The 24533-nt window shown below is 46.7% G+C and overlaps 1 protein-coding gene across 1 annotated transcript in view; it reads left to right on the plus strand.

Annotated features, from left to right (window-relative positions):
• Nucleotides 1-24267, plus strand: part of LOC137413034 (zinc fingers and homeoboxes protein 3) — a 31845-nt gene extending 7578 nt beyond the window's left edge. Inside the window, exons 4-5 of the mRNA XM_068098414.2 lie at nucleotides 2261-3380; nucleotides 23854-24267. Of these exons, the coding sequence (XP_067954515.2) occupies nucleotides 2261-3380; nucleotides 23854-23972 (1239 nt within the window). The 3' untranslated portion in view covers nucleotides 23973-24267. The remainder of the gene's footprint in view (nucleotides 1-2260; nucleotides 3381-23853) is intronic.
• Nucleotides 24268-24533: the final 266 nt, after the last annotated feature.

The following is a 24533-nucleotide window of genomic DNA, read 5'->3' on the forward strand; positions in this document are numbered from 1 at the left end:
CAAACATCTGAGCACGTAGCAGGGACCCCATGTTCAAATTGCCTGCAATTAATTGATTTGTACTACATCATATAATGTCGTGTTGTCTTCGGTCATATGGAATGTAATGAGGGATATTAGGTTTGGATTCACTTTGTGAGTGAAAGACCAGTGACGTCACTGGTTTTGGTAAAGAATGGTGACGACATGCTGCATTGTTGGAAAAGACTATGATGGACTTTCCTAAACAAGATTTGGGAAAGCGCAAGTTTCCCCACCATGGAGAACAAGGTGAGGCTGATGTTTTGGTCATTGCCCTTCGTCGGAGCAAAGAGGTAAAGGAAGGATATAAAAGAGACGAGAGACGAGCAGCCTAGCAAGGGAGGGATCACTTTATTGATCTTCTTGCCTCTTGACCCTTGACAGCTCACCCTCCCTTCAACGTCTGACGATTGTTCATATCATCTCTGTCTTTTGTAACTCTCCCCACCCTCTTCGACTCGTGCTTCCCTCTTCTGTTCCGACTCATGCTTCCTCTTCTGCTTCAACTTATGCTTCCCTCTTCTGCTCTGACTAAGGGCAACGAACAAAACATAAGCTTCACCTTCTTTCCCACGGCAAGGAAACCCACACTTCTTCAACTCCTGTTTGGGGAGGGAAATACATATGGAATGTACATTTACACCCCCTAATGTCACACTTGATACATGTACAAGCTCCACTTTGAACCTTCGACACGAAAACAAAAACTCACATAATTGCTGCAGTGTTCCCGGAATGAACACCCCTAGGGACGGATTAGCCGAGCAAGCTTTACACTCCAAGGAATTCAATTCAACTATTCCAGAGTTGATATGCGTGGGGATGAGGCAGCGAAGGGTAACAAAGCTATTACCTTCACGGACCCCACTGGACGTCTTCGAACCTGGATAACCAACTCAAACCGGACACGGAATTAAAATGTACAAATAAACAGGTTTAATGAAAATAATGCCAGGGAACAAAGAATGCAAGGTAAAATATTCCCAAGGTGAGGATCCTCCACACGGACTTAAATACACACAAGGGGAAAATAAATGAAAGTAATTATTGTGTCTGTGTGGTGCGTTTGCCTGCACTCCGTGGGCTCCTCCAACGGTCCCCGCACCTTGGCGGCTGTCGACGGTGAAATGAACAGGCCAGCGCTCCTGCCTGCTCGGCCACACCGAGCCCCATCATTCCGCTTAGTCTGCACATGGTACCAGCGCGACCGCCACGAGCAAACACCAAGGAGAGAGTTTGTCTGCCTTTTTCCCAGCCCGGAACACCAGGACCCGAGAGAGCACGATTTTGTCCGCCAACGATGATTGTCTGAACCAAGCGAGCCGCAAGGATGTCGGCCACTGGTGTTCAATCTCGGCACCGAGAACACGAACTGTGACCACATGAACTGTGACCACACGTGATCAAAGCCAGGGTCAAGAGGAAGATGCGCCTGCTCGCGATGAATGTCCCAGGTGTAAGCCAACAAATTGTCGGGAACAGTCTTTTGGTTTTCAGAGCTCTTTCGTCACCCGGCGATGTCCGCGCATGGTCCAAACAATGGCCGCCACCACATCACTCTATCGCCGTCCTGACCAATTGTTCTTCGGGGCGTGGCCTCATCGCCACTTACCGGCCTTTGTGATGGCTCGGCTGGCAGAACCCGCGGTAGTTTTCAATGTCCTGCTTCCGGTTGTTTTATTTAGTGTTACTCATTATGGTGTCTTGCTAGGCTTGGCTATGGTGTGCAGGGCGGTGTCATTGGGAACACAGGAAAAGATTAGAGGCAATTGCATACAGGGGATTAATTACCCTTAATCCCCAACTAATTAACATAACCCCACTCCTCATCATAGGGACAAAGATACACTCTTGCACTACATCTGGTCTAAACAGATCCCTACTTATGGTACATTGGGGTTCTTCTTCTTCTTCATGACAGTCGTAGCACACACACTACCTATGCAATGCTACCTGGACTACTATATTGCATTGCCTACCCCCATAAATGCATCATTACTGATTAAAATGAACTTTCATTGCATGCACTATTTTCAATATATGAAGATGTAATTTATAAACGTCAAAACAAAGTACAGAATGCACCATTGTGTTGGGAGAACGAACATGTTCTCAAATTGACTTGAAAGTCCAAGATGCTATAAATTGATATTGCTATTTTACTGAGCCGTTTTATAAGTGATCGTGATACTTTACGAAGTGATACTTTCTAAAGCCATTGCTGATTATTTATTTGCAGGATACAAAGACGCACGATGTGCATTTGGATTGTACGCGCTTTAAAACAGATGCTCATCACATGGACGACTCGGAGACCTTACATGATGTTTCAAAAGGCAGTTTGTACTTGCTCACGCAAAAGGTCCTGAAGACTGCACATGGGGACTTCGATATAATGCAAGGAGTGCTCACTGCCACACAGGACTCCTCTCATGATGGCGATCCTTACGAATCCACGCAGCCAGAAAACTCTGTGGCGATGAGCCAAAGCATCTCGGATATTTACGGGGATAACGACGGTCCGAGTAGCGATTCACACAAAATGGAGAGCAACGGACTGGAATATCATGATGACTGTGCTGCGGTCTCCTTCAGCAGCATAAAGCTTCCACCAGGCCAACTCTGCAATGCACCCTTTGAGGGCCAACTCGAAAAGCAAACCAAAAAGGACGGAACGGGCCGTGTCCGTCAATACAAAAGCAGGCACCAGCTCGAGGTGCTCAAAGCGAGTTTTGAAAGCAACGCGTATCCCTTGAGCGAAGAAATCCAGAGGCTCGCCGAGGTCACTTGCCTGTCAATCGATTCCATCGGAAATTACTTTTACGATCGGCGGAAGTTTTTCAGCAAACAAAGCAAGAAGAACGGAGAAGGCAAATCTCCTGTCAAAAACGCAAAGAACATTTCGACCATTCCTGCAAATCTGGTGAAAAACAAGGGCTCCCCTACGTCGTGGAAGAAAAAGACCCCAGAACAGCTAATCTTCCTGAAGTCCGCATTCATGAAGAACCCCTGGCCCTCCTTTTTATTGTGCAAAAAACTGATGAAGCAGACGGGCCTGAGTCACCAGACAATCCTGCGGTGGTTTGGGGATATGCGGTATTCCATGAAACAACATCCTTTGCAAAAGAATGATCCTCCTGCAGGTGGCCACAACAAAGTGCAGACGAGCGAGGAGTTTCTTTGGAGTTACCTTACCCAGTACGGCAAATTGCGGAAAAAGGACATGTCAAAACTACGTCGTTGCACTGGTCTTTGTACAAACGAGGTGCGCAACTGGTTCAGGGTGGCAAGGAGGAACATGAAAAAGACACAGCAAATGAACGACATCATTAATGACAAGGATGGAAAGAGAAGTGAAGGTGAGGCTTTTGTGGCAAAACCTGATGAATCAAAGCTGACAGGTGCAGTAGTAAAGGGAAAGAATAGTTTTATTGCAATTGTTCGTCTCTTTTAGCTCCTCCCTCCACGAGCCTATTGCATTGCCAGGTCTGTCTGTGTGTCTGCGTCTATATATTTTTGCTTTAAAAATACTTTTCTCTGCAACCGCTTATCTGATCGATGCAAAACTTTAAAACATCGGAGGGACTCCCCATGGCAAATATTTTATTGCTAACTCTGATATCATTGGTCACATGGTACAGCAGCCATATTGGATTAAAGGAAAAAAGGTTGGACATAATTTTCTCCGAAACCGATCGAATTTTTTTTTTGAAACTTTCCATATGTCATCAACTCTCCAAGGGGTATATCTGATGATAACGATGCCATCATCAGCGAAGTGGTATTCCAGTCATAATTGGTTGAATTAAAATCCTTATCGAAAAAAGGTTTTATCTGCAACCGCTTGTCCGACCAATTGCTTAACTTTAAACATCAGAGACTCCCCATAGACAATATTTTATTGCTAACTCTGACATCATTGGTCACATCGTATGGCAGCCATATTGGATTAAAGGGAAAAAAAGTTGGACATCATTTCCTCCGAAACTGTTCGACCAAAAACAAATCAAATTTGGTGTAAGTCTTCAACTCCCAATGTAGTGGCTTGGGTGATAATGATGACATCATCGCTGAAGTGCTACTCCACCTATAATTGGTCACCTATAATTGGTTGAATTCAAATCTTTATCCAAAAAAACCTGAAACTTCATATATCTGATCTATGACCCGAAGTAAATGAAAAATTAAATGTATGACGGTCGTAACGCATACCAAGAAACTGTATGACGTAATAGGGTGCATGGATGAGACGGGTATGTGGGCCTTCATAATAGTTTGGTCAGCTAACGATGGTATATTTGTTCAGAATGAATGCACAAGGCGAGACTACGTGCTCTATTCTAGTTAGTTGTTGTTTTTTCCCAACTCTCGCTTTTCCTTCTTTTATTTGTTATTTCAATTGACATTCGCTTCTGAAGACGGTAGCATTTTTTTTTTTCCAATTGTTTGGTAAAATTTGTTTGCTGTCATTTTCCCCTTCTCACTCTCTCCTCTCCCGCATTTCACCTGCCCCCCTCCTATATATACATATTATATATTTGTTTATATATATGTATATATATATATGTATATATATATGTATATATATAATATGTATATATATATGTATATGTATATGTATATATATATATGTATATATATATATACAGTATATATATATATATATATATATATATATATATATAATATATATATATATATATATATATATATATAAGCAAAGATTTGCGGTTGGGAGTATATCCAAATGACTCCATGGTAAGATCTCCAACCTTTAATTGAACAAACAATGACAACGTTTCGATTAACAACATGTGAAGCCACACGCCTCCGTTAATCTTCCTCAAGAGTGATAAAATCATCTCAACATCCCCTTACATGCACAGTGGGCGGGGTATATGCAAAGTGGGGTGGGCAATGCTGGACAGCCAATGAAACCTGTATGTGTGTTTATGCAAGGGATCCCAAAGGAGCCTTAAAGGTAACGGTGTACAGAAAACCTACACACACTGATCGCTACCTTGATTTCAAGTCTTGCCATCCAATGGAACACAAAAGATCGGTGGTGCACACCCTCTCAAAAAGAGCACGTGATTTACCATCTGCCTTTGAAGACAAGATGAGTGAGGTGGACCATCTTCAAAATGTGTTAAGGGCAAATGGCTATCCTGACAGCTTGCTACCCAACAGGAAAACGATAAGGGCTTCCCCACACAACAGGCTGAGACCACGAGAACAACCAAAGGGTTGGTGTGTTCTCCCTTTTGTACCGGTGGTTTCACAGAGGGTCGGCAGAATTTTGAAATCGGCAGGAGTGAGGGTGAGTTTCACACCGGTTTTCACCCTTCGCCAAGCCCTTATGAGGGTCAAGGACAAGCTTCCGAGGAAGGATAGGTCAGGGGTGGTATACGTGGTGCCCTGTGGTTGTGGAGCTGAGTATGTGGGTGAAACCGGGAGGACCTTAGGTCAACGTATTACTGAACACCAAAAAGCATTTGAATGTAATTATCCTAGCAGATCTGCTATTGCCAAACACGGCCTTAAGGAAGGCCACACACCTTTATGGGACAGGGTTGATATTGTTATGAATTTGGTAATGCAACATCTAGAGCTAGGTAGATCTGAATAGGTAGGTATTCGGCTGTCGTGACAGGGACTCTACATGTAATAAGTTATTGATGTTCAGGCGGTTGTCGGGGTAAGATGTATGAGTGTGGATCTACCTGGAGATTCGAGTGTTAAATAGTGAGGGATTAAAGGTAACGCCCCTGTGAGTATCACCTAGTAATCAAACCTTTGTCCTTTATGGCACTGCAAACCACATAAACATTAGTTAGGTCCTTAGTGCAACATTAAATAATTCCCTTTCCCTGACATTGACTTCGTAATAAATGGGCACCACCAGGCCAAGAACACCGCCACAATACACCGCCACCGTTTACACCTCCAAGGCCTACAAACCTCGCCTGCGCACCTCAAAGGCCTACAAACCTCGCCTGCGCACCTCAAAAGGCCTACCAACCTCGCTGGCACGTGTTACACCAGGACCGCGGGGTCACGGACGGGAGATGTCAGGAGTCGCATGCCGCAGAGGGCGTGACCTGGGCGAGTTGGGAGGCTATGATTGGCTGAGGAGCGCGCCAATGTGACGTCATCGGCCACCAATATAGGCGACGGTCGGACGCCATTTCGGCAGTTCGAGTGGAGTCCAGAGTTCGAGTGGAGTCCAGAGTTCGAGTGGAGTCCAGAGTTCGAGTGGAGTCCAGAGTTGAGAGAGTTGAGTCGCAGAGTTCGTTGTTACAGTTCCGTACCAGAGTTCGTGGCAGTTGGCACAGGACACGGTTCGTTGCACAGTTCGTCGGAGTTGGCACAGGACACGGTTCGTTGAACATTCGTGACCACAGCTCGTTGCAGTTGGCAGTTGGCACTTGGTTTTGGTTGCTTCGTGCAGCCCTGCGGTGGACCGTTGGAGCAAAGGAGCTCGTGGTGTGTGTGGGCCGTTGGACCGACGAGGCCTGGTGGCGCTTGGAGGCGGACGCAGAGGGCCGTGGAACTTGGAGCGAGGTGTGCGATCGGGCCGAAAGGAGCGGTGTTGGACGGCAGCCACAAAGACGACGAAAGACCAGATAAGCCCGAATCCGCGTACATTTTGAACGACGTGACGTGTTCTTTTCGTAATTAATCTCCCTCGTTTTGTGTTTGATATCAGTCGTGTGGGGACGTCCCGATTTAGTTATTAGTATTACCGGCGCGTGTTTTTTTCACTGTTATTACTTTTCAATAATAAATCCTTATATTATTTTCTGTACATATTTGAACGCAGTTTCCTGGGTGTTTCATTTTAATAGATAAGGCTGTGGAGCTCGTTGCGTCTGGCCTCCCGCGCGTTTAACTTTGTGTTGAGCTTGAATCCGCCATTGAGTTTTCGCCTCGGGAGTGTAAAGTCTCGCAATCGGTCATCCGTGTTACCCTACGGTGTTCACCAAGGGTAGTCACGCGACAATATTTTGGGCTCCACACCCAACAGAAACAGAAGACGTGTTTTGGAGGCTTGGCACACAGAAGAAACTGTTACCTCGATCACACAAGAGGTCGTTGACTTACCGGTAGCGTTTGACCCACTCTTGTGTAAACGAAGCAGGCATTCCGTACTTTGAACAACGAGTCCACATAATATATCACACAAGGTTTTTATTCGGACAAATTGCCCCCTCCCACCTCCAATCCCTCCAAACCACCCCTCTCCCACACCCCCCCCCCCTCCACTTCCAACCCCCTCTGGTTCCCCCCCCCCCCCCATTTAATCCCCCCTAAAACCAACCTCCTTCCCGCATTCACCTTTACCGCATAGGGCCACATGTGATGATCTTGATAATGTGACAATTTTATTTTGTCTTAAAAATTTTTGGCTTTAATATATTTACAGTTTTAATTTAATTTACAATTTAATTGTTTGCAAGTTTAACTTTTGATTAAAGGTAATGATTGTTCCGGATTTTCTCAACACTTGCGTTATAATCCAGCATTGCTTACAGGATTATTTTGAGCCGTTAATATGCGGTTGATTTTTGAATTTGGTCGGTAACGTCTCCGTTCACGAGAGCGGTGTGATACGGTTTCATTGGCTGTCCAGCATTGCCCACCCCACTTTGCATATACCCCGCCCACTGTGCATGTAAGGGGATGTTGAGATGATTTTATCACTCTTGAGGAAGATTAACGGAGGCGTGTGGCTTCACATGTTAATCGAAACGTTGAGTCATTGTTTGTTCAATTAAAGGTTGGAGATCTTACCATGGAGTCATTTGGATTTACTCCCAACCGCAAATCTTTGCATATATATATATATATAATATTTTATATATTTATTATTATTATTTTTGGAAACGGAGTCGAGGCTCGTGTAAGAGCTTCCTGGAATACCTGGAAGGACGAGAGGGATTGAAGAGAGTGTGGAAGTTTGTTCCAGAGGTGGTAGAAAAGAGGAATGAAAGAGTGCGGGTGAGCAGAGAGTCTTGATTTTGGCAGTTTCACCAGAAGAGGGTTGCTGGCAGATCTTGTGCGACCTGTAGGAGTATTTGGGGGACTAGGCCAGAGAAGAGTCTGGAGAAGACAAAGACCACCAACCTGCCTTCGGTGAGTGAGTGAAAGGCCCTCAGAATTAGCTTCATCGTGGGAGATTCCAATGATTCTGAATGCTTTGGTTTCAACAGCATGAAGGCGAGCGAGGTGTGAGGCAGGAGCACCAGCCCAGAGGGGAGATCAGTATTCCATTGAGCTGCGGATGAAAGCCTTGTATGTGGTGAGGAGCACGGGTTTGCCAGGGAAGGAACTTTGCATGACGGAGGATGCCCAGTCGGCGACTGGCTTTGGAGGCCAGTTTGGAAATGTGGTTTTCCCAGGAAAGATTACTTACTCACTATAACAACACAACAAGTCATTTTAAGGCCATTTTCCCTGCAAGAGCGGGGGTTCGCCTTGCGGTCCCCATGACAATCTTCTCCATTTTGCCCTATTTTCTGCATCTCCCCTTGTTAACCCCCTTGCCCGCATTTCATCTTCGACCATCTTTAGCCAAGTCTTTCTCGGTCTTCCCCGTCCTCTACTTCCTTCTACATTCATTTCCATCACTCTTCTCAACCAGTCACTTTCATCCTTCCTCAACACATGACCAAACCATCTCGACCTGTTTCTCTTCACAACATCAATCACAGGCTCTATTCCCATCATCTTTCGCAATTCATCATTTGTCTTCCTCTCTCAACGATACTCCACACAGCCACCGAACCATTCGCATTTCCACCCTTTCCAACCTTCGTTGCTGCTCTACGTTCATTTTTTTGTATACAAGATCGAGGCTCGTGAAAGAGCGAACATTAATCACACAAAAAGTCAAACCGACACACAAAACACCAAAAATAAGGGGAGCGGCAGACAAGATGGGGAGAGATGGGGAAGGACACAAACACAACATTTGAGAGCAGGGACATCGGCAGAAATGTGGGAGGGAGAGGGCTTGGGGGGGAGGTGGGAGAGGTATAACACATATGAACACTGCAAGGACTTCCAGGAAAGAAGTTGGTATTTCCAAAAAAAAGAAGTATTTGGGGTGAATTAGCGGGGGTAGAAAAGATCAAGGTTTTGGATGGGGGAAGATAAGAGATGGTGGTGAACAGCTGTTTTAAAGTCCTGGGGTGGGATTGAAGGGAGTGGGGGAGTTTGTTCCAGAGGCGGGAGAAAAGGGGAATGAAAGAGTGAAGGTGAGCAGAGAGTCTTGATTTTGGCAGTTTAACCATAAGAGGGTTGCAGGCAGATCTTGTGCGACCTATAGGAATATTTGGGGGACAAAGCACAGAGAGAGCTGGGGGAGCAAGGCCGGAGAGGAGTCTGTAGAAGACAGAAAGACCACCAACCTGCCTGCGGTGAATATGTGAAAGGCCCTCGGAGTTAACTTCGTCGAAGGAGATTCCAATGATTCTGAAAGCTTTGGTTTCAACAGCGTGAAGCCGAGCTAGGTGTGAGGCAGGAGCACCAGCCCAGAGGGGGGGGGGAACAGTATTCCATTGAGCTGCAGATGAAAGCCTTGTTTGTGGTGAGGAGCTCAGGTGTGCCAAGAAAGGACTTTGCACGACGGAGGATGCCCAGTCGGCGACTGGCGTTGGAGACCAGCTTGGAAATGTGGTTTTCCCAAGAATGATCATGGCAGATAGTGAGACCCAAAAGTTTGAGCGACAGAACTTTTGGAGAGGATTGTTGAGAAAGTAGATGGGAGGGTTTTCCAGTCGGTCCTTTCGGAGAGACATTGTAAGAGTGAGATTTGTCAGGATTGAAAGACACGTTCCACTTGTTTGAACAGTCTGTGATTTTGTCCAGGGCTGCAGAGAGTGAGGAGGCTGCAGACTGCCGATCTGAGGGATGAGGAATGGAGCGGCAGATAGTGGAGTCATCAGCAAAGAGATAGAGAGGATTTTCCATAGAGTCGGAGAGATCATTGATGAAGACCAGAAATAGCACAGGGCCCAGAACACTCACTACCTTGGGGAACTCCAGCCAGAACAGGAAGGGGAGATGAGAGAAATCCATTCAGGGCCACACGTTGCCAACGACCAGAGAGGAAGTCCGCAAGCCATGAGTGGAGATTTCCATGGATACCATAGGAGGAGAGTTTGGTGAGCAGAGCTGGGTGCCAGACCGTATCGAAGGTACGTGATATGTCAAGTGAGACAGCTCTGATTTCCTGTTTGGCATTGAGGACCTCCATCCATTGTTGAGACAGCAGAAGCAAGATGTCCAGAGTGAAATGACCTGGTCTGAATCCAAATTGATGATCAGAGATCAAGCCATTGGAGAAGAGGAAGGATTTGATATCCGAAGCAGTGATGGATTCCATGACTTTGCTTATAATTGGAAGCAGGCTGATTGGTCTGTAGTTGCAAGGATCTGTTTTGGCACCTTTTTTGTGTAAAGCGGTAATGTTTGCTGATTTCCAAGATGCTGGCAGATGACCTTGAGCAAAAGAGAGGGTGAAAAGAACAGAGAGAGGGTGAGATAGAGCGGCAGAGCAGGATTTTAGGACCCGTGGGCTGATGCCGTCTGGTCCAGTTGCAGAATCAGAGTCGAGGTTTGACAAAAACTTCTCCACCTTGTCAGGAGAGAAGGACACAGAGTCCAGGAGCATTTGGGTTCGACTGGGAAAGGTGGGAACAGAGAGAGATGGGTTTGGGACACAAGATTTTGAGGCAAACACAGAGTTGAGGCATTCGGCTTTGTCACATGCGGTGTCAACTGTGTAGCCATTTGAGGTAAGGGAGGGGATTGAGGGGGAACAAACACCAGAATCGGATTTGACCAGACGCCACGAGGATTTGGAGGAAGGAGACAGGTTTGAGAGTTCAAGCTTGAGTGTGGAGAGATAGTGCTTCCTGGCACTCCTGAGGGTAGACACACACTTGTTCCGAGCTTGGTGGAAGGAACTGAGATTGCCTTCAGTTGGATTTGCCTTCCAAGAGGCAAAGAGGCAAGAGGCAAGAGGCAAGAGGATTTCTAACCCTAACCCTCACCACAAGATTCAGTGTACCATGGACGGGAGGAAGGGTAAGACAACTGAAGACGAGATGGGATAAATCTGTGCATGAGAGAGAGCAGTTTGCTTTGGAAGAATTCCCAGGAAGAATTTATGTCAGAGGCAGTAGAGATGGGAGACAAGTCCAGATGATTGATGGCTGCTTGCAGACCGTGCCAGTCAGCCTGAATGAAATGCCAGACTCGTCGGCGTTGAGGAGGCTCTCTGAGAATGGCCAGAGAGATGTCCACTTTAACAAGTACATGATCAGAATAACCGATTGGAGCAGAAGAAGAGCAGCAGACATTTGCAGGGAAGTTAGTCATGACCAAGTCTGACATCGACTGAGATCCAGGTTGGGAAATTGACAGATTGTGTCAGTCCCAATGAGTCGCAGAAGTCCTTTGCTGAGGTGCCATGGCTGGTGTAAGAGGAACCCACACACAGCCAGCTGGCATGATAACAGTTGAAGTCGCCACATATGAGGAAGAGAGAGTTTGGATGAGTTGATAGAAGTTGGTCCATGTTGTCCGACAGCGAAATGTAAATGGAGTCATCACTGTTTGGAGGACGGTACAGAACACATATGAACAAAAGGTGAGAGCGGAGAGGAAGCCGTAGCCAGAGGTACTCCTGGGGGTGGGGTGGAGAGAGGGCAGTGCAAGGAGAGTGAGGAAGAGAGTTTTTGCTAAAGATAGCCATCCCACCACCAGGTCGAGGCTCAGGTCTATCATGCCGGAGGAGGGAGTAACCAGGAAGAGATATTAAGGAATCAGAGACTTCTTGAAGGAGGAAAGTTTCTGTTAAGCAGATCAGGTCTGGATTGTCAGAAGCAACCTGAATGGAGAGATCAATCAGGTTTGAGCGAAGGCCCCGGATGTTTGTGGTCCATACCGTTAATGACGAGAAAGGGGGAGCATCGGGTGCAGGACAGGGGATGGGAGGGGTAGGGTCAGATGAAGGATGAGAGGGGGAGGTAGGAAGAGCAGTTGATTGTGTGGCAGAGATTACAGAAGAGTTACAAGAAAGGGAAGGATGAGGAGGACGAAAGGTTTGATGGTGATGCGATGAGGCACAGTGAGGGGTTGTTTGAGGGGGGGCAGGGGAAGGTTGAAGGTTGGGGGAGGTAGAGGTATGAGATAGAAGGCAGACGAAGTGGGGAGGAGGCAGCTTTGAGAAGGAGGTGGGAGGAGGGAGAATTTGGGAGGGATGGTTGGAGGATAGATTTGAAGGGGAGGGGTTGGGGGGAGTTTTGAATGGGAGGGGCAAAGGGGGAGTTTGGAGGGGAAGGGCAAGGGGGGAGTTTAGGAGGGGAGGGGCAAGGGGGGAGATTTGGATGGGATGGACAAGGGGGGAGATTTGGAGGGGAGTGGCAAGGGGGGAGTTTAGGAGGGGAGGGGCAAGGGGGGAGTTTAGGAGGGGAGGGGCAAGGGGGGAGATTTGGAGGGGAGGGGAAAGGGGGGAGATTTGGAGGGGAGGGGCAAGGGGGGAGATTTGGAGTGGAGGGGCAAGGGGGGAGATTTGGAGTGGAGGGGCAAGGGGGGGAGATTTGGAGTGGAGGGGCAAGGGGGGGAGATTTCGATGGGAGGGGCAAGGGGGGAGTTTAGAAAGTGGATGATTTATTGAAAGATGAACATTTATAACAAATTGGGTTTGTTGTGATTTTCAAGTTAGCGATCCGTTTAGGAACGATGGAGGAGGGGTGGAATGAATGTGAATTTAGAGCATGTTTTGAGAAAAAATTATAAGAGATTGAATATTTTTTTGAAATTGAATGAGTTGAAGAGGAAATTGAAAGGAGCCTTTTAAATAGGAAGAAAAACAGCGTGTTGTAATAAACCACTGAATAAAACACTGAACGGGAAAGTTTAAACATATTTAAACAGAACCGTGAAGAACAATCTTATATTCACAAAAATACCAACGGGGAGAGGGAGCCGAGAGGGACACCACGAGTCACTTGAACAGGGCAACAGGTGGAAGGCAAGCGGATAATGGGGGTGGGGCCGGACAGCGCACATGGACAGAGGCGCACGATGGAACAAAAGCACACGAGGAGAAAGGGAAATAAAAGTTTTTTTTTGTTTGTTTTTTGGGGTGGTGGGGGGGGGGGGGGGGGTTACAACGTTAGACAAAGAGTAGATGTTCGGTGAAGTTTGGGGGAGAAGGGAAAATCGAAAAACCTAGCATATCAGCGAAGGAAGGAACAAAATTCGACGGGGGAAGCCTGAGGCTGCAAGGCCTCACTCACGACCCGGTAAACAAATGATTAATTTATGAAAGATAAACACCGAGAAACTTCCAAGGGGCACACTATAGGTTCACACACCGAAAGATAAATACAGTTTCAACAAAATACAATTGTGAACAGACTTCACTTTGAAAACGTGGAGACCATGTGGAGCTTCGAAAATCCGTGACGTCATCTCCAAGATCTCGCGAGATCTCCCAAATAACCCATGTCTTGCTCCCATAAATCATAACACTTCTCACACATGCAGCATACACCTTTTCCTTCAGCGCCCATTGTACATTGGATGGAATTCACTCGGCTCAGACACCCTTCCTGCACACAGCACACGGCCACTTCCCAGTTCTTTCCACCTCACCACATGCTGTACATTGAATGGAATTCACTCGGCTCCGACACCCTTCCTGCACACAGCACACGGCCACTTCCCAGTTCTTTCCACCTCACCACATGCTTTACCACTTGCCATCACCTCCGTTTTTCCGATATTCACCTTCAGACCTTTTGTCTCCATACATTCCTTCCACTTGTTCATATTCTCCTTCAGTCCAGCCATACTTTCTGCAATCAACACCAGATCATCTGCATACAACAACTCCCACGGTAAACCCTCCTTTACATTCCGAGCCAGCACCTCCATCACAGCTACAAATAGTAGTGGACTTAGTACCGACCCCTATCCCTGGTGTTGGGCTAGCGGCTAGGGTGCCGGCTTAGGATCCTAGGATCCTGGGTTCGAATCTCGGTCGATCGCCGAATTAATGCCAGGGGGGTTGACTCAGCCTGTCATCCTTCCGAGGTCGGCTAATTGAGTACCAGTTCACTGGTAATTCCCTGTTTGTCGTTGAAGGCGGCAAAAAGGGTTGGCGTCAGGAAGGGCATCCGGCCGTAAAACATTGCTTCAAAAAGGGGACCAAAAAAAAACAACAACTACCACGGTCCGCGAAAAGGCCAACCCCCGCTTTGCGGGGAAAAATGGCCTCTAAACGGTGGTTTTTTAGTACCGACCCCTGATGCACTCCCACCTTCACCTCAAACTCCCCACTCTTCCTGTCCTTCGTCCTTACAGCTGTGCGCGCTCTTTTGTACATTGCCATCACTACACTGATCAACCATTCCTCCACTCCTATCTTCCTCAATGCCCATGTCACTACTTCATGTTGAACCCTATCAAATGCTTTCTCCAGATCAACAAACCCAAGAAACAACTTGGGTTTGTTGATCTGGAGAAAGCATTTGATAGGGTTCCACGTGTGGTTCATAGGGTTCCACGGTTACTCACTATTGTGCTCAAATTTCAGCTTCCTAGCTCAAATGATGGCTTAGATATCGCCCAAACAAACAAACAAACACGAAAACAAACAAACACCCAGAGTGAAAACTGAGTACTTTGTTTCAGCATGTGTCACTGTCGAGCCCCCTTCGGTGCCCAGCAATGACCTCATGCAGCGCCTGGAGATGGCATAGGAAAGAAGTGGTGTACAACAAACACTTTAAATTATTTATGAGATACACTTCATTATCTTTTATCTCTATATATATTGTTGCGCATCTCAGCGCCGGCCTTTTCCCCTTACCAAGGGGGGATTAGTCCCCTTGTCTTTGACTGGCCGACGGGACCCGGGACCTTTGACGTCCTTCCCGGACAGCGCGAAATAGGGTCTTAGGACTAGAATCACTATTACCTCATTACTCGCGCTGCCCTGAAACGAGGAAATAGGCCCCGCACGAATCACGCTTGCCGAGATGCCGAGCGGTGCGTACACGCGATCCGTGCCGTTTATATGGTGACCCCGGTTCTAGCGATCTTATTCGTACCACGCTTAGCCAATGGAGAAATCACAAAGGCGATCAAATTGGGAAGAAAGGAATAACAGGATTTAGTTACACGATACAGGGATTCCAGAAAAAGGGGGGGACAGTGCAGCATTAAAACAGTCAACTTAATCCCCAGGACAAACGGGCCCGTCTCACACACAGACACACTCACGCGGGGCTTGCAGCTGCAGGATGATGTTCACCACGTCCAGGGATGGCTCTCGTGCAGCTCCCTCCGGTTCGTCCCGTGCAGATGGTAAGTAGAGGGCAGGAGCTCTCCGCGTGTCGTTTGGCGCACAGAGGTTAATACGGGGCAATTTGGTAGGGAGCGGTCTTCGGTGGTTAGCGGTGATCACTGGTGGCTATTGCCGCGTTTACTCGCGTGGCTGGAGTAAGCGCTACTTGCCACCGGCGCGTCTGGCTGCCTTTCCTTCGGCACGTACGTTATACTTGGGATATAGTGCAATGCCTCCAAAGCGCGCGCTGCGAATCAAGTTCTCCAAAGTCCTCTTGATCAACAGGTCCTCTCACGTGCACTCGTGCCAATCAGTCCTGTTCACCACTGCCGTTCAAGTCCTTCGCTTCAGTCCTCTTATCACGCCTTTTCCCAACGAGTCCTGACCGAGTCCCTCACATCAGTCCTGTGCATAAGTCCTTTCTCTGCGAGTCCTTTCTCTCTCCTCTGCGAGTCCTCAAAGTTCTGCTGGTAAGTCCTTCCAAGGGCTTTGTGCAATCACTTATATAGGCACGCTCCGCGAACCTTCTAGCACCTACCAGACGCGCCTTACCGCGCCCCCTCACGCCATGCCGTTAGAGCCCTGGTTGGCTGGTGGCTCTTACCGTCATCGCCTCTGACGCGCTGCCTTGACGCCGCCCCACCCCGACCCCGCGCTCCTCCTCCTTCTCAGGCCTACCTCGTGTTACTCGACTCGTGAGCGAGCAAAGGGCAGCAAAATTCTGCGGGCAGCCAAAGCGTAACAAATGCTGCGGGCAGCCAAATGGGGCGTGGGATCAATTATGCCCATAGAGATGGAATTGGAGGGTAGACACAAAAATGAAAGGGGACCTAAACTCATGTCTTTACACAACGCAGATATTACTAGGGGAAATGGCCTATACTTACACATACTATGACATAACTAATACTACAAGGTGGCCTCCGTGTTGCTCATGGACTAACTATGGGGGGCAACCCTTTAACCTTTAATGATCAATATGTGCCAATCTCAAAACCGTAGCAATATATTTATATATATATATATAGAGATATATATATATATATAAAAGAAAGTTTTTGTTTGTTTGTCTGCACGCGCTGATTTCGGGACAGGCCTTGGGAAGGTTATAGAGTATGTGGCGAGGCCGCTTCAGCCGGGCTGGGCCCATTTCGCAATAAATCTTCTTCTTTCAAAATTCTCTTGAAGGACAACTTATGCACTTAATAGGAATATCTGACTGATTGCAACACATGCTTTCAAAATTCTCTCTTGCGGGGCCCGACAGAAGAAAGAACAAGGAATCGTTGAGCACTAACTGATACTGGGCTCGCGTCAGACCTCTGTACAGACGATTAAAGTCATTCAGAAAGAACCCGGGCAACGCCCGGGTGCATTCAGCTCATAATTTATATTTTTGATTGTCATGAGTATATTGGTAGTGGAACATGTTGCATGCCCACCTACGTACAGTCGCGGCCAAAAATATTCGCACCCTTGCACTTTTTCCAAATAATGCACCATTTCTTCCAGAAAATTGTTGAAATTAAAATAATATTTTGGTATCCACATTTGTATTTCTTTGGTTTGCAGTGGAACAAAACAAAAAAAGCTGGAAAAAAAAACTACTAAATCTTGGTTTATTCCACAAAGAAATCGTAAAATGGCCTGGACAATATTATTGGCACCTTTCAGAAGGTGTTAGAAATAATTACATTTCAAGCAGGTGATTCTCCTTTACTTTGGAATTGAAGATCTCGCGAGATCACGGCGAGGTCACGTCTTTTCGAAGCTGTTCCATGCGCTCACGCTCTCGAAGCTAAGTGATCTTTCACAATCGTGTTTTTGTCGAGACTGTATCTATCTTTCGGTGTGTGTACCTATAGCGTATCTTTTGGAAAATTTTCGGTGCTAATTTTTCGTACATGTATACACAATCGTCGGTTAATGCGTATCGAGTATTCTGCGGCCTAGTACTCGTCGGCTTAGACTGCCGTACCGTCTCCGACCTTGTGGTTTTGTTTTTCTCTCAGCGATTCGTCGAATGCGCTGAAATTATTTTCGTTCTCTGTTTCGTCCCAGTCGTTCACCCCGTACCTCCTTGTTTTAATATCTCTACTCCAAAAAAAAAAAAACCCAAAAAAATATTTCCTTCCCAGGTCTTATTCGTTTATTTGTTGTTCTTTTTGTTCGTTCGTTCTTCGTTCGCGATCACGCGGTTAGAAATGTATAATCTCTCCCCTGAACAACTATTTTCTCTCATATATTATAACACCCTTTTATTCTTTTCCTACAAAAGGATGCTTTCATCTTGCTCACCAAATCTATTCATTCCAAAAAATATATATAATACCATCTCTTACAGTTCCTCCTTTCTACATTCCCTAAACTATCCAGAACTCCACCCCTCCTCCAGTGTCCTCAAACGTATTTTTGACTCGAAGGTCTCAAACTCATTTTGCAAAAAATGTTCGTTTCCCATGAATCGTACACTTTTCAAAATCCAATCTCACCCCTCCCCTCCAAATCCTCCCCATCACCCATCCCTTTCAAATCTCCCCCCTTGCCCCTTCCCTCCCCTTCCTCCTAAACTCCCCCCACGCCCCTCCCCTCCGAGACTCTCCCTCACTCCTCCCCTCCTAGACTCCCCTCTCACCCCTCCTCCTCAAAGCATCCTCCCTGCTTCTTCCCCCTTACAACTTTCACCTTCATCTCCCCCAACCTTCTGCCTCGCTCTTCCCCCTCCTCAAATAACACCTCACTGTGCCTCACCCAATCTCCATCAAACCTTTTGTCCACCCCATTCTTCCCTTTCTCCAAGCTATTCTGAAATCTCTGAAATCTCTGACACACCTTCAACAGCTCTCCCTACCTCTTCCTCCTCTTCCACATCTTACCCTACCCTTCCCCCCCCTGTTCTGGACCCGATGCTCCCCCTTCCTCTTCATTAACGGTATGGACCTCAAACATCCGGGGCCTTCGCTCAAACTTGACTGACTTCTCCATACAGGTTGCTTCTGACAAACCAGATGTGATCTGCTTAACAGAAACTTTCCTCCTTCATGATGTCTCTGATGCCTTGGTATCTCTCCCAGGTTACTCCCTCCTCCGGTATGATAGACCTGAGCCTCGTCCTGGAGGTGGGGTTGCTATCTTTATTTTAAAAACTCTTCCTCACTCTCCTTGCACTGCCATCTCTCCACCCCAACCCCAGGAGTACCTCTGGCTACGGCTTCCTCCCCGCTCCCACCTTTTGTTCATATGTGTTCTGTACCGTCCTCCAAACAGTGATGACTCCATCTACATCTCGCTGTCTGATAATATGGACCAACTTCTATCTACCCATCCCAACTCTCTCTTCCTCATATGTGGTGATTTCAATTGTCACCATGCCAGTTGGCTGGGTGTGGGTACCTCTCTCACCAGCCATGGCTCTTCAGCAAAGGACTTCTGCGACTCACTGGGACTGACACAATCTGTCAATTTCCCAACCCGGATCTCAGTCAACGGAGCATCTTCTCTTCTGGATTTGGTTATGACAAACTTCCCTGAAAATGTCTGCTGCTCTTCTTCTGCTCCAATCGGCTCATCTGATCATGTGCTTGTCAAAGTGGACATCTCTCTGACCATTCTCAGAGAGCCTCCTCAGCGTCGACGAGTCTGGCATTTCACTCAGGCCAACTGGCACGGTCTTCAAGCAGCCATCAATCATCTGGACTGGTCTCCCATCTCTACCGCCTCTGACATCAACTCATCCTGGGAATTCTTTCAAAGTAAATTGCTCTCTCTCATGCACAGATTTATCCCATCTCGTCTTCAGTTGTCATACCCTTCCTCCCGTCCATGGTACACGGAATCTTGTGGTGAGTCTGTTGCCCTGAAACAACTTGCTTTCGTCTCCTGGAAAGCAAATCCAACGGAAGGAAATCTCATTTCCTTTCACAAAGCCCAAAACAAGTGTGTGTCCACCCTCAGGAGAGCCAGGAAACAATATCGCACCGTTCTCAAGACCGAACTCTCTTATCTGTCTCCCTCTTCCAAATCCTGGTGGCGTCTGGTCAAATCTGTTTCTGGTGTTTGTTCCCCCTCCATCCCCTCCCTCACCTCAAACGGCTTAATGGCTGACTCCGCACGTGAAAAAGCTGAATGCCTCAACTCTGTGTTTGCCTCTAAATCTTGTGTCCCAAACCCATCCCTCTCTGTACCCACCGTACCCAGTCGTACCCAGCTGCTCCTGGACTCTGTGTCCTTTCCTCCTGACAAGGTGGAAAAGTTTCTGTCAACCCTCGACTCTGATTCTGCAACTGGTCCTGACGGCATCAGCCCACGGGTCCTAAAATCATGTTCTTCTGCTCTTTCACTCCCTCTTTCTATTCTCTTCACCCTCTCTTTTGCTCAAGGTCATCTGCCATCTGCTTGGAAATCAGCGAACATAACCGCTTTGCACAAAAAAGGTGCAAAAACAGATCCCAGCAACTACAGACCAATCAGCCTTCTCCCAATTATCAGCAAAGTCATGGAATCCATCATTGCTTCAGATATTAAATCTTTCCTCTTCTCCAATGGCTTGATCTCTGATCATCAATTTGGTTTCAGACTTGGTCACTTTACTCTGGACATGCTGCTTCTGCTTTCTCAACATTGGATGGAGGTCCTCAACGCCAAACAGGAAATTAGAGCTGTCTCCCTTGACATTTCACGTGCCTTCGATACGGTCTGGCACCCTGCTCTGCTCACCAAACTCTCCTCCTTTGGTATCCATGGAAATCTCCACGCATGGCTGGCGGACTTCCTCTCTGGTCGTAGTCAACGTGTGGCCCTGAATGGGTTTCTCTCATCTCCTCCTCCTGTTCAGGCTGGAGTTCCCCAAGGTAGTGTTCTGGTCTCTGTGCTTTTTCTGGTCTTCATCAATGATCTCTCTTCATTGGGTGTTGGGCTAGCGGCTAGGGTGCCGGCTTAGGATCCTAGGATCCTGGGTTCGAATCCCGGTCGATCGCTGAATTAACGCCAGGGGGGTTGACTCAGCCTGTCATCCTTCCGAGGTCAGCTAATTGAGTACCAGTTCACTGGTAATTCCCTGTTTGTCGTTAAAGGCGGCAAAAAGGGTTGGCGTCAGGAAGGGCATCCGGCCGTAAAACATTGCTTCAAAAAGGGGACCAAAAAACAACAACAACCATGGTTCCCGAAAAAGGCCAACCCCCCGCTTTGCGGGGAAAAATGGCCTCTAAAGGTGGTTTTTTTTTTTTTATATATCAATGATCTCTGACTCTCTTGAAAATCCTCTCTATCTCTTTGCTGACGACTCTACTCTCTGTCGCTCCATTCCTCATCCCTCAGATCGGCAGTCTGCAGCCTCCTCACTCTCTGCAGACCTGGACAAAATCACAGACTGGTCAAACAAGTGGAACATGTCTTTCAATTCTGACAAATCTCACACTCTTACAATGTCTCTCCAAAAGGACCGACTGGACAACCCTCCCATCTACTTTCTCAACAATCCTCTCCAAGAAGTTCTGTCGCTCAAGCTTTTGGGTCTCACTATCTGCCATGATCTTTCTTGGGAAAACCACATTTCCAAGCTGGCCTCCAAAGCCAGTCGCCGACTGGGCATCCTCCGTCGTGCGAAGTCCTTCCTTGGCACACCTGAGCTCCTCACCACATACAAGGCTTTCATCCGCAGCTCAATGGAATACTGTTCCCCCCTCTGGGCTGGTGCTCCTGCCTCACACCTTGCTCGGCTTCACGCTGTTGAGGCCAAAGCTTTCAGAATCATTGGAATCTCCTGCGATGTAGTCAACTCCGAGGGCCTTTCACTCACTCACCGCAGGCAGGTTGGTGGTCTTTCTGTCTTCTACCGACTCCTCTCCGGCCTTGCTCCCCCAGCTCTCTCTGTGCTCTGTCCCCCCAATATTCCTTCAGGTCGCACAAGATCTGCCTGCAACCCTCTTATGGTTAAACTGCCAAAGTCTAGGCTCTCTGCTCACCTTCACTCTTTCATTCCCCTTTTCTCCCGCCTCTGGAACAAACTCCCCCACTCCCTTCAATCCCACTCCTCCCTCCAGGTCTTTAAAACAGCTGTTCACCACCATCTCTTATCTTCCCCCATCGAAAACCTTGATCTTCTCTACCCCCGGTAATTCACCCCAGAGTCCTTGCAGTGTTCATATGTTTTATTCCTCTCCCACCTCCCCCCAAGTCCTCCCGATGTCCCTGCTCTCAAATGTTGTGTTTGTGTCCTTCCCCCTCTCTCCCCATCTTGTCTGTCGCTCCCCTTGTTTTTTGTGTGTTTGTGTGTGTGTGTGTTTTTTGTGTGTTTTGTGTGTCGGTTTGTCTTTTTGTGTGATTAATGTTAGCTCTTTCACGAGCCTCGATCTTGTATACAAAAAAAACAAAAAAAACAAAACAAAAAAAAAAACACCTGTGGTGAGGTGCAGGTGCCTGCCATATTAAAATCACTCAATCAACCAGTTTGAATAGAGAAAAGGAGTCATTCTGCTGTTTTGTGTCACTGTGTGTACCGCAATGAGCATGAAGAAAATAAAGAAAACCACAGAATTGTCTGAGGAGGTCAGACACAAAATTGTAGCCAAGCATGGACAATATCAAGGCTACAAGTCCATCTCCAGAGACCTTGATGTCGTTGTGTCCACTGTACGCAATGTTATCAGGAAGTTTAAAGCCCATGGCACTGTAACCAACCTCTGGACGTGGCCACAAGAGAAAACTTGATTGAAGATTGCAGCGAAGGATTGTTCGGATGGTGGAGAAAGCACCTCGATCAACAACCAAACAGATTCAAGCTGACCTTCAGACACAAGGTACGACAGTTTCAACTCTCACCATCCGTCGCCAACTCAATGAAAGGGGGGTCTATGGTAGGAGACCCAGGAGGACCCCACTGCTGAGAAAGAGATACAAGAAAGCCTCACTGGAGTTTCCAAAACACACCTGAACAAGCCAAAATCCTTCTGGGGGAATGTCCTGTGGACAGATGAGACAAAAGTAGAGATTTTTGGTAAAGCACATCATCTCTATGTTTACAGAAAACAAAATGAAGCCTTCAAAGAAAACAACACCTTACCTACAGTCAAACATAGATGGGGTTCAGTGATGTTTTGGGGTTGCTGTGCTGCCTCTGGCACTGGGTGCCTTGAATGTGTGCATGGCATCATGAAATCAGATTACCAAGGTATTTTGGAGCACAATGTTCAACCCAGTGTCAGAAAGCTGGGTCTCTGTCGAAGGTCATTGGTCTTGCAGCAGGACAATGACCCCAAACACTTCAAAAAGCACCCAGGAATGGTTCAAGATAAAACGTTGGACTATTCTGAAGTGGCCAGCAATGAGTCCAGATCTAAATCCCATTGAACATCTGTGGGGAGATCTGAAAACAGCAATTGGGAGAAGGCACCCTTCAAATCTGGGAGAACTGGAGCAGTTTTCACAAGAAGAGTGGGCCAAACTGCCACTAGAGAGGTGTAGGAAGCTCATTCATGGCTCTTGGAAGCGCTTCGCTGCAGTTATTTTGTCCAAAGGCAATGCTACTAAATATTAAGTCTTGGGTGTCAATAATTTTGTCAATACCATTTCTTTTTATTTTCTGATTTCAAAGGATATATCAAGTTCTGAATCAAAAACAAAGGTTCTGTTACATTAACAGTGAAATAAAAATTGTGGAAACCAAATACTTCAATTTCAACTTGTTTTTAGAGAAAATTGTGAGTTATTTGAAAAGAGTGCAAGGGTGCCAATGTTTTTGGCCATGACTACCCTTGAAAAATACAGTGAGAACAATGGACTTGAGTTGATTGATTAATGTGTTCCATGTTGTTGACCAAGCTCTGATCGTCTGTTGGTTCGGCATTTTGAAATGGTGGTGCACCCTCTCATCCTTTTTGTTGGAAGATTCAGAAACTATTGCGCACAAAGTAGGATGAGGGGTTGATCAAGGAGCGTGAAAGGTGATGTAGTTTTGGAAGAGGGTTGTGCTTTGAAGAACACTGGATTGCAAGGTCAGACTATATGAGGAAAAAGCATGGAAAGCAACATACGTGCATAATAAGAAAGTCTGCCAGCCAGGAAAGTTGACCTCGGATGCCAAAGCTTCAAACTATGGAAGTCAAGGCAGGATAACTGAATCGTCAAGACATGTCTCCAGAAAGCACTGAACACCTGTTTGAAGTTCAGAGTCTCGATCCGTTGCTGCGACAAATATTGCAACACGTCTATGGTAGAATTGCCTCGCCAAAAACCCAAAGTTAGTGATTTGTTAAAGATGAACAGTTTTATCTGTCTCAATAATAGATTCCATGATTTTGCCTCATACTTGTATTCGGTAAACAATGTTGAACATTTGAAGTTGTCCACTTGATTCCTCCAACAAATGAAAGAAAATGGATTGTTTTTTAACTCTGCAATTGCTTTTGTCATATATTCTGACCGGTGACCATTGCTTGTTTGTTGTTTTTGCACGTATGCCGAAACAGGTCCTCCGGAATCCGTCGAGCATGTCTATGAATGTGGCTCCGAGGAAACGAAAGATGGATTGTTGGGAAATGGCTTGTCAGCGTTGAAGGTCACCGAGAGCGACGTATATTCCGTGTGAGAAATTTGTCAGTTACATCACCTGGTGCAAGTCATTAATTTGCTGTTACCTTTGATGATTCGTGAATTTGATAGAGTTGCGTACTAAAGGTGCATCAACGTGCATTTTCGAAGGAATCCCTGTTGCAGTTACAAGTTCTCAACCATTAATTAATTCAATACTCAGGTCTTTTAAAATTGCCCTGTTTTAACTGTATTGGTAGACCTTAGGCCTAAAAAAAAAAGTTGTTTGGTTGCCATAACCTGATTTTTTTTTACAAGACATTATATTTTTCATTAAAAGAAAGCAAACATTTCACCTGTGACATTGAGAGAAATAACACATAACACATGACACATGTGCAAGTTTTGATGCGCCACTGCAAATGTTGTAAGCCGACCCCAGACGGTGTAAGCGGCGGTTTCGCATTCGGGCTGACGGTGTTGTTTCCGGGACGCACAACCGAGTGTCCATGGGTGATCATTTGAGGCTCGTCCTTTTAATTATATTGCGACAATAATTCCAAAGTGTTTTGTTCACATCCGGTTTGGAGCACACTCTGGGAGCAGGTGTATGATAATG

The sequence above is a fragment of the Myxine glutinosa genome, chromosome 10 (genome assembly GCF_964187855.1).
Source record: "Myxine glutinosa chromosome 10, kmMyxGlut1.1, whole genome shotgun sequence".
Taxonomy (NCBI): Eukaryota; Metazoa; Chordata; class Myxini; order Myxiniformes; family Myxinidae; genus Myxine; species Myxine glutinosa.